We start from the raw sequence: 9337 nt of genomic DNA on the forward strand, positions 1-9337 counted from the left end.
AGGCTTATTTGCAATTGTGCAATAAATGCATTTTGTACGTAAAACTACACAGATTCGTAAACACACACACACACACTTCTCTATCGAGCAAATTTTTTTTTTGAAACAATATATATATACACATGCATGAAGAGATCGCTAAACAACGTATAGTTTATCTCCGATGTTCAGAAAGTACCTTAAGCATTTTCTTCCCGAAAGAAAACGTTAAATTCATTCAACTTTGTACGATTAACAACATTAACAGATGATTATATGAGCGTCTCCTGTGTGCATGTACGTGGAGGAAGGTGCATAACGTGTAGCAATTGTAGCAAAAAGTGGAGGAAATTACCAAAAGAAAACCCAAAACAACTCCGATACTTAGCAAAAAAAAAACGATACAAGAAAAAGGGAAACTTTTTGATCCGCTAAATGTCGCAGTCGCTCCAAGATGCGAAAACACATAAAAAAAACATAACATATATATTTTGTAATGTAATTTGCTTTTTGCGTGTCACGAACGTTCGAGTGTAAAACAACTGCAAGCATAACGTACAGTGGGGGAGAACTAAAATCGTAATACTGTGGAAATAAACAAATGATGAAAAACAAACTCAAGAAATCTTATAGAAACATCACTATGATAGTATATTTAAGTAACAACTTTTAAAAACTTTTTATTTTATTTTAAGCTTCTCTAAGGTGCAACATTATCAAGAATCGTTATAAGACCGCAGGCAATTCGTGCCCCGACAGTATCCTCCTCACCTTGGAACGATATCGGGTTGTTAATTGATAGGTCCGGAAACCGGTAGACCTCGGACGGTTTCTCGTGTACCACGATCGAGCGGCCAACGATGCCGGCAAACCCGAACAGATTAATATACGGGCTGTGAAAGTCGATCATCGCGTTACCGTCCTCCTTTACCTCGATGTTACCAATCTGCGAAAGGTCATTTCATTTAATCAATTGCATCAATTCCACACATTTCCTTGAGCAACTTACAATACTGCTGCGAAAGTGTGGCCCGGTCGATTTGCATCCCTCGCGCATATCACCGAACGCGTGCACGTGGACCGCGTGCTTCCCCACCGGCAGCCCGGTGGCATTGATGGCCGTTTGGACGTGACCCGGAGCCCACTGGCGGAAGGAAATCGTTCCCATGATCTGCTGCTCCGGATTGTCCGCAACCAGCGTTGCGCCCGCCTTCCACGAGGGTTCCGGCTAAGCGTGGGGAAACGAAACAAACGGAAACAATGGAAAAGAGGGGAAATGGAGAATGTTGTGTCGGCGCGGGACAGCCCTTGCAGCAAGAATAGATATTAAAACGTGAAGCGCGCACTATATGCAGCAAAGGGCGAACGGCCATATTTGCATTCGGTGGCCGTCATCTTCATACGAAAGTTCTCACGCAACATGTGCGTAGGTACGCACTAGACGCAATCAATCTGGGTGTTGATTTACACACGATGATATCGCATGATTGTAGGCTGTTTTAAGCACCGGAATGGAGTAATTATTTTAACCGACACTGAGGCAAAACATGCCACCCTAACTTTGCTCCCCAAACGGTGGAGAGGAGTTTAAGTTACATGAAGTTGAAGTTTGTAAGTGTAAGTGAAAAGAAAAACATGTTTTAAAAACAAAATTTCTTAATTCTTTTGACTCGGAACATGATGAAAACTCCGATTTCCTCCGGAGTATTTAGTTCGTTTCTTTTCCAAACAACGTAACTGCCATGCATTCCACTTGAACGTATGCTACTCCGGAGATAGTGAATTTATCTTTACTGGACACCATGTTACGGATGTATAGAGAGGGTCACACCATGTCCAAACTTACTCTGGGCAGTATTTCAAATCCACGGAATCCTCGCGGTCCAAGCGGAATGCCGCTGGCCGTACCTCCTGGGCCAAGTCCAACCGTCGGATCGATAAACTCCACATCGTCCGTAAGTCGTCCAACGATCGTGGCTTGACCCGCGACCAAATACAGTCCACAAAATGCAACGCCAAACGCCAACATTCTCACTGTCGCCGACCACAGCATGGTTCGGTTGGATAGCTTGCTTGCTTGCGCGCGGTAAACGTCTGTTCGCTGCAACTCCTCCGGAAGATACACTCACATTCGCTACTTGTTCACAACTAATCAGTCCCGAGCCGTTGGAGGTAAGATTTATTGTGATTAGAACACATCGTTGTGATGGGAGAAGCCTCGGCGAAGGTGCATCAGTAGTGCCTGCAACGTTCCAAACCCCGAAAGGTCGTTCCGCGCGGGAGCAAATGGAAATGCTCACGGGTAATTATCGGGCTTGTAGACAGATTGCGGAGAACAATCAAACCCCACCATACGTCATGTGTGAGGCAAAAAAAAAACCGAATTGCGTAGGCCGGACAAGCAGCCAGCGAACTTGTTGCGAAAGGCTTCAATTGGTAGAATCTTGCTACTCTCAGCACTCAGAACAGAACCTTCAAACAAAAGGGGAAAGTGACTGATGATCATGTTTGCTTTGGACAGAAAAGTATTACGCCTCGAGCGTATCCTTTGCTCCAACAAGACCAAGAAGAGTTCCGGAATATAGGAGCAGCAATATTCCCGGCCTTTGGGTGTGTGCCTAGAACGCTCGTCGGAAGATAACGCTGTCGTGCTACCGTATGATTAGCGCTGAAACCTCGCCACATGATTGCATGTTTGCGCAATGAGTCAAGTCAGTGGGAAAACCCTCTAATGAAGGTCTTTCTCTCTCTCACTTGCTGCTGTCTCTTTAGGTCATCGGTTACGGATGATGGATGATAGTTCATGCACAACGTAGAACCGAGTTACAACCGGTCCCCAGTACTTGACGACCCCCACGCCAAAACCAAGCAAGTTTCGGGAGCTTGCCCGTTGGGCGCGTGTACGATTGTTACGCCATTTTGTAGGCCGGAACGTTCGGCCATAAATAAGAGATCGATCTCGCTTCGGTTGCCTGCTTATTATCGAATATACAAACCTGTAAACATGCTTAAGCAAACAAACATGTGGACCCATTCTCACGCCAATCGGCAAATCGGGCTCTCCAACGTCTTTACCAAGCAATCAACCAAATTATATCTTCCGGCCCAAGGCATAAATAGAGAAATATGTCTAAAAGTTCCAATAAAATCAGTTCCCTTCGTAGCGGATAACTTCAATAGAGCACGGTCCTTCGGGAGTTCTAGCAGTCATGGGCATTGCTCGGTTTCTTCAATCGCTTTTACTGTTGGTAACATTTCTGACCATTGCACACGCTGGAAATGGATCGCCTGCTGCGCTTGATCGGCGTGTCGTGGCAGTACGAGATCTTCTGCTACATCTGGATCGTTCCCGACAGCTTCTGGTGCTGACCTGTTGGTCGCCCTCGGTTCGATATGCGCTGTGGCAAACAATTCGCGAAGATACGAACCACCGTAGCACCACCATGTCCGTTCGATTCGGCCCAGTTGACACACGCCATCTTCCCTGGCACGAACGTAATCAGCATCAAATCGTGATCGTGGTCGATCTGTCCTGCCCCGGAACGGACAATCTTCTCGCCAATGCCCATCAATTGCTTTACTACCGTGTCCGTTGGATCGCGCTAAAGAGTGTGTACGACGGAGAGACTACCAAAGGTTGGGAAAATTGTACTGAATATCCACTGTTCGATCGACTTCCGCTGCTGATCAGCAATGAGCTGTACTACTTCTGCACCAACGGTACAACCGGACACCATCTGGTGCGGCAACAGTATCGGCTATCTACTGCAAACTCTTCAGCTCCGATGTACGAAACATTTGGCATTTGGGAGCCAAACGAAGGTGTTCGGTTGGAATCTTCTACCGTACGTACTCCGGTGACATCGGTTAGAAGGCAAAATTTCCACCAATTTCAACTGCGAGCGTCTCTGGTCATACTTCACAACGAAACGCTCAACCATCTGGATGATCTTCAGTGAGTAGCCGCTAGAATAGCGGTGCGCACTTACTGATTGTTTTTCTTTTTCTAGCGATAAACATATTGATACGATCTCACGTGTGAATTACCTGCTCACGAAATCGGTCGCACACGCGCTGAACGCGACGGTAAGGTTCAGCTTCGTGGATACGTGGGGGTATCGAGATAAGGAAACAGATCGCTACAATGGGATGATCGGCGAGCTGCAAAGCGACCTTGCCGATCTCGGTGGCACTTCCATGTTTTTTATGCAGGATCGCATTAAAGCCGTCGATTTCCTTTCGATGACCGCATCAACACGGGCTAGCTTTGTGTTTCGAGCCCCCAAACTGTCCTTTACCGATAACGTGTTTGTGCTTCCGTTCGATCAGTACGTCTGGTGCTGCACGGTTAGTTTCATCCTGTTGTCCGGACTTTTGTTGTTGGTGGTGTTGCGAACCGAGCAGCGATATAATGTAAGCACAGGCACTGAGCATAACACCACGACCACCGTTACCGGGTTGTCCGATACGTTGTTAAACGTGTTCGGTACAACTTGCCAGCAGGGATCTTTTATAGAGCCAAAAACGGCGCCTTCGCGATGCCTTATACTGCTCTGCTTGGTGGTGCTGATGTTTCTGTACGCCAGCTACTCGGCCAACATTGTCGCACTCATTCAGTCGCCCTCGACGAAGATACAAACGCTTGAGGACCTGCTAGCGTCGAGGCTGAAGACCGGTGCGGAGGATACAGTCTACAATCATTACTACTTCCGGGTATGTGGAGGATCATGCCAATCTTGGTGCATTGTAGTGATGTTGATCTTTTTGCTGCTTTCTACCCAGCACGAAACAGAACCCACCCGGAAGGCACTCTACGAACGCAAGATGAGGAACAAAGATGGCACGGAAAACTTTCTACCACTGGCGCAGGGTGTTGAGCTTATTCGACAGGGCCACTATGCATTTCACGTCGAGAGGGGTGTTTGCTACAAGCTAATCAGTGAAACGTTTCAGGAAGAGGAAAAGTGTGGCCTGCAGGAGATGGAATATCTGAAAGTTATCGAACCGTACTATGCGGTGCAGAAGAACAGTTCGTTCCGTGAGCCGGTACGTATCAATCTTTTTAAGCTGCGCGAGTTCGGAATACAGGGCCGCGAAAATACACTGCTGTACACGAAGAAGCCGCGTTGTGTTGGTGGCAGTAGCTTCATACCCGTGTCGATTGTGGACGTATGGCCCGCTCTGATAACGCTGGGTTGGGGTTACTTTCTCACAATAATGATGCTCATTACCGAACAGCTCTGGGTTCGTCTACGTACCCGGCTGCAACCAACGCATGAATACTTTCAACAGTAGGAAGAACTTGACATAGTCGCATGATCGTTTTTAAAGTTATTCTTTATCAAAATTATCTTGAAGAATAAGGGAATTTCATGTAAATGACAACAGCCTAAACGTCTTTCAAAAAAGCTGCATTCTCTCTATCCAGTTCCAGTTCATTTAAGATTGAGGCACTCAAACCTCTCGAATATTCTGCTACATACGTGGTATTGAGAAACTCTTCTCCAACCGAATGTATACACCTGCACCTCATCCTACGCTACTATTGTTGTGTAGTCACACACAAGGTGCACCCAACATCTATTAGTCGTTAAAGTAAAACTACGCCCTATCCATGGGCACTTACTCAGTAAAAACAACACAATATCGCATTCACATTTGGCATATAAAAACATATGTAGAGAGAAGTTAGTGATGCTTCAAAAAATCCTTGCGCGTAATAATGCCACGCACGCGGTTTTCCGATGACACCACGACGAGATGGCGCAGACCAAGGGCCCGGAACAACTGGAAGATTCGTGGCACTGATGTGCCCTCCTCTACGCTGTACGGCGAAGGGTTCATGAACATTTCCATGTTTACGGAGAACTTTCCGCTCCTCTTATGCTCATTGACGTGCAGTTCCTGCAGAAGAGATTGATCGGAAGAATTGAAACACATCTTCACAAACCTTGTCTGGAGAAGACTTTTACCTCCACGGCTGGATAACGCGGGTATGCATCACGGAACGTTTCAATGCTGACGGTCGATTCCCAGAAGCTGCTCGCTTCCTGGTAATAGCTGTGTTTCAATATCACCACCAGCTGGGAACGCAGAATCAATCCAATGAGTCGTCCGTTAACGCGCGTACCCTGCAAATTTTGCACCAATTTTCAATTAGACGCCTTTAAACCAGTATCATATTGCAAATAAAACTTACATCATCACCATCTTCAATCACGGGAAACCCATTGTGGGAAGTGTTTTTCAGTATGTCCATCAGGTATTGAACCTTCTCCTCCATCCGTACGCACACAACCGGTCGAGCCATGACGTGGCGGGCCGAAAGATTCTGATACTCCGGCTCAACGTGCCACGGTAGCATAGGTACGCGGGATGTTCGAATCTGGATATCGTAGATGCCCTCGTTGAAGTAATCTCCGCTCCATTTGGCCGTCATCAACGTTAGCATGATGGGCAAAATAAACCCAATGTTTCCCGTCGTTTCCAGCAGAATAACGCTCAAACTCAGCGTCATGCGAACAACGCCTCCAAGTTGGGCGGCTGCCCCAATCAGAGCATATTTTCCAGGAGAAACAAACGCCTGTAAATGATTAAAAACTCTCAAAACTCCACCTCTATCCCAACAAAAACCAGCTCATACTCACGCTCGATGCAGGAAAAGCGAGCACTGTAAAGGACGCCATCAAACGACCCCAGGCGGCGCCAATTAGCAAAGTCGGAATAAAAATGCCCAAAGAAACGCTTAGTCCGTACGTTACACACGACAGGGGATAGTAGATGAGCACAAACGCTGCCAGCGTAAGGATTTTGTGTGATCCGGGCGGATCGTGGAATAGTGCCTTCACTGTTGCCTCGGGCGTTTGGAACCACAGGGCGGCAGCCGCATTATACTCATTATCCTGACAGAACAGCTGTACCGGATGCTCGGTCGGATCGTTTCCAAGTGGGCGACAGTCATTGATAGTGTAAATCATTATACATGCAAACGTCGCACCTAGCACGGCAACAAAGGCAGCTTCCAACACTTTAGCCCACCGTTGCTGTAGTGCGTGCGCACGAAACATATTTATCCGGCTATTTACTGCATTCCACAGGGCACCCGAGCAACCTCCCATCACGCCCATCAGCATGAAGATCGGCAGCTCGAAGTACTCGAACGGGAGCGGTGCAAATTCGCCCAAATTAAACAAACCCCGGTAATGGAAGCTGCTCACTCCGTGGTATGCCGACAGGATTAGGTTCAGCGTGAACGAGCTGATGATCGATGCGAAAAACGTACGCCAGATAAGACTCTGGTTCCAGAAGCTGGCCGCCTCCTCGAGCGAGAACAGGATTCCACCAATCGGTGCACCGAAAGCCGCCGCTACGCCAGCTGCGGCACCCCCGACCACAAAGTCACGCTTTTCGTGATCATCGCGGAAGTGTTGCAGAATCTTCAAATCGCGACGAAAGGTGGTACTTTTACCCTGTGAAATTCCGGCCGCTATGACCGCACCGCTGTGTATCATCGGTCCTTCCTTTCCACCGGCTAGTCCACCGATCACGGATGTGGCCACCCCAACCGCCTTCACAGCTAGCGTCTTGATGCGCACGATCCGTGGTACTTTCACGCCGTTCAGGTAGCATTTCACTTGCGGTATGCCGCTGCCAGCAGCCACTGGTTCAACGTATGCGACCAACGTGGCTCCAATGACGACCGGTATGAGATTTAACAGAGACCAGTACAGATAGGGAATGCTCAGATCACCCCGCAGCACATTCTCGTCCACCTGGTGCTTCAGAAAGCCGTACTTAAGCCGCGATACCTCCTCGATCACGATGTTGATGCAGCACGCTACGAGCGCAGTGCAGACACCGATCTGCAGCGAAATTACCCAACGGGAGAAATCCTTCCGTACGGTGAACTTAGGCTTGATCTTCGTCTGTTCTCGACGCCACAGAACATTTTCGCACACATCGTAGTCCAGGCTCTGAAAAAAGAACAACATTTGAAAACATGAGATTAAATGGCATGCTAACTGCCGCCAACCCCAAAGCAACCTCAGTCGACTCGTCACAAGTTTGCTGCTTCATTGTGCCACCCTAACTACACCTACCGTGGTACGAGCTCAGTGATCTGCGTTCTAAATTGCAACTTTTCCACTAGTCTCGTTATCTCACTACTGTTGCACGTCAATGTCTATCGTTTGACGATGCGTACAAGCAAAGGAATGGTTTATCTCCAACGTTTCCCAATAAAGACCACTCCTTTTTCTCATTTAACGCGATTCCCGGTGGCAGAGAGAGAGAGAGAGGATGGTGTAACATGGTCCAGTACATCCAGAGTATTTAATTCTAACTAATATTGATAACTCACACACATTATGGGTAGTGTGCGGTGGCTAATTGCAGTGCAGATATCGCACGATGTATGCAAAATGCAACTATTTATGCCAGTCAATTGCAATTCTCTGACACGATATTCCCTACCTCATACTGGGACGTTTCCTTGGATCTGCTATTTAAGTTAAACGCAGGATCGGCATCTGCTTCAGTCGTGACGGGAATATTATAGTCCGTTGGTTCCTGCAAAAAAAAGCACGCGCATGATTATTATCATCACACCGCATAAGTTATCAAAATTTGGCTTTACTTACATTCTGCGAACGATGCCGATTGCGAACACTCGCTGCCTCGATGTTTTCATCATCACTATCGGTGTCTATTAATCGCCTTTCCGTCGGCATGTTAAACTAATAATGTGTTGTTACAGTTCGATAAAACGTTTTGGTTTTCGTAGGATGCTGTATATAGCCGCAAACTTTCCAGTCAATGTCGAAACACTGATGACTAATTCTGCCCTACATGTTCTAGAGCTTCCACAAACATTCTCATACTATCACAAGACGGCAGGAGGAAGAATGTCGTGACGCCTCGCAACAACACAACAAAGAAGTGCACAAGGCGCTGACAATTAGATTGCTTATTAGACGGCGATTGCTTCACATCCGTACTGCTAGCTTAGCGTTTCTCGGAATACACAACGCGCTTCGATTTAGCGGAGAATTTTTATCGAGCTCTTCTGCGAACAAGATGCAAGATAAGCAATGCAGAAGAACGAAACTTAAACATTTGGGCAGAACTACGGCCGTTCTACGTATTGCGCTGAGCAACAATTGTGTTTGTTTACATTTGAAACGTCAAACGAATTCCCCGAAAGACGTTGTTCGACAGTGGTTACACTGTGTTCATTTTTGAGATGGTGATTTAACTTGTGTATGATAAAAATCAACCTTCTTGACAATGCATTTCTGGAGTCTAGATTGTAAAAGTTCTTTTTGTTGCAAAATGTCGCTCTATTTCATCCGTTTGAGCC

General features: G+C 47.0%; 3 protein-coding genes across 3 annotated transcripts; 1 reads left to right on the forward strand and 2 right to left on the reverse strand.

The window, feature by feature from the left end:
- Positions 1 to 679: 679 nt before the first annotated feature.
- Positions 680 to 2032, reverse strand: LOC128711946 (superoxide dismutase [Cu-Zn]). Its single transcript, XM_053806836.1, has 3 exons — positions 1826 to 2032; positions 989 to 1207; positions 680 to 925 (listed from the first exon to the last, which is right to left on the reverse strand). The coding sequence occupies exons 1-3, from the start codon at positions 2030 to 2032 to the stop codon at positions 680 to 682; spliced, it is 672 nt and encodes a 223-aa protein (XP_053662811.1).
- A 1390-nt stretch (positions 2033 to 3422) lies between these two features.
- On the forward strand, positions 3423 to 5274 carry LOC128713247 (ionotropic receptor 75a-like). The gene is made up of 3 exons (XM_053808107.1): positions 3423 to 3934; positions 3990 to 4692; positions 4762 to 5274. Exons 1-3 carry the CDS (start codon positions 3423 to 3425, stop codon positions 5272 to 5274), a joined length of 1728 nt encoding a protein of 575 aa, XP_053664082.1.
- A 393-nt stretch (positions 5275 to 5667) lies between these two features.
- Positions 5668 to 8708, reverse strand: LOC128713937 (H(+)/Cl(-) exchange transporter 7). The gene is made up of 6 exons (XM_053808809.1): positions 8619 to 8708; positions 8452 to 8547; positions 6627 to 7952; positions 6179 to 6562; positions 5952 to 6110; positions 5668 to 5883 (listed from the first exon to the last, which is right to left on the reverse strand). Exons 1-6 carry the CDS (start codon positions 8706 to 8708, stop codon positions 5668 to 5670), a joined length of 2271 nt encoding a protein of 756 aa, XP_053664784.1.
- Between the last annotated feature and the right edge of the window lie 629 nt (positions 8709 to 9337).

The sequence above is a fragment of the Anopheles marshallii genome, chromosome 3 (assembly GCF_943734725.1).
Source record: "Anopheles marshallii chromosome 3, idAnoMarsDA_429_01, whole genome shotgun sequence".
NCBI classification, from domain to species: domain Eukaryota; kingdom Metazoa; phylum Arthropoda; class Insecta; order Diptera; family Culicidae; genus Anopheles; species Anopheles marshallii.

Coding starts and splice junctions, on each gene's coding strand:
- LOC128713937 (XM_053808809.1), bottom strand. CDS start 8,708: ATGCCGACGGAAAGGCGATTAATAGACACCGATAGTGATGATGAAAAC. Junction 8,548..8,618: donor ATCGGCATCGTTCGCAGAAT/GTAAGTAAAGCC, acceptor TTTTTTTTGCAG/GAACCAACGGACTATAATAT. Junction 6,111..6,178: donor TGATTGAAGATGGTGATGAT/GTAAGTTTTATT, acceptor CAAAATTTGCAG/GGTACGCGCGTTAACGGACG.
- LOC128713247 (XM_053808107.1), top strand. CDS start 3,423: ATGTCCGTTCGATTCGGCCCAGTTGACACACGCCATCTTCCCTGGCAC. Junction 3,935..3,989: donor AACCATCTGGATGATCTTCA/GTGAGTAGCCGC, acceptor TTCTTTTTCTAG/CGATAAACATATTGATACGA. Junction 4,693..4,761: donor ACAATCATTACTACTTCCGG/GTATGTGGAGGA, acceptor CTTTCTACCCAG/CACGAAACAGAACCCACCCG.
- LOC128711946 (XM_053806836.1), bottom strand. CDS start 2,032: ATGCTGTGGTCGGCGACAGTGAGAATGTTGGCGTTTGGCGTTGCATTT. Junction 1,208..1,825: donor GATTTGAAATACTGCCCAGA/GTAAGTTTGGAC, acceptor CCCCACGCTTAG/CCGGAACCCTCGTGGAAGGC. Junction 926..988: donor CACACTTTCGCAGCAGTATT/GTAAGTTGCTCA, acceptor GACCTTTCGCAG/ATTGGTAACATCGAGGTAAA.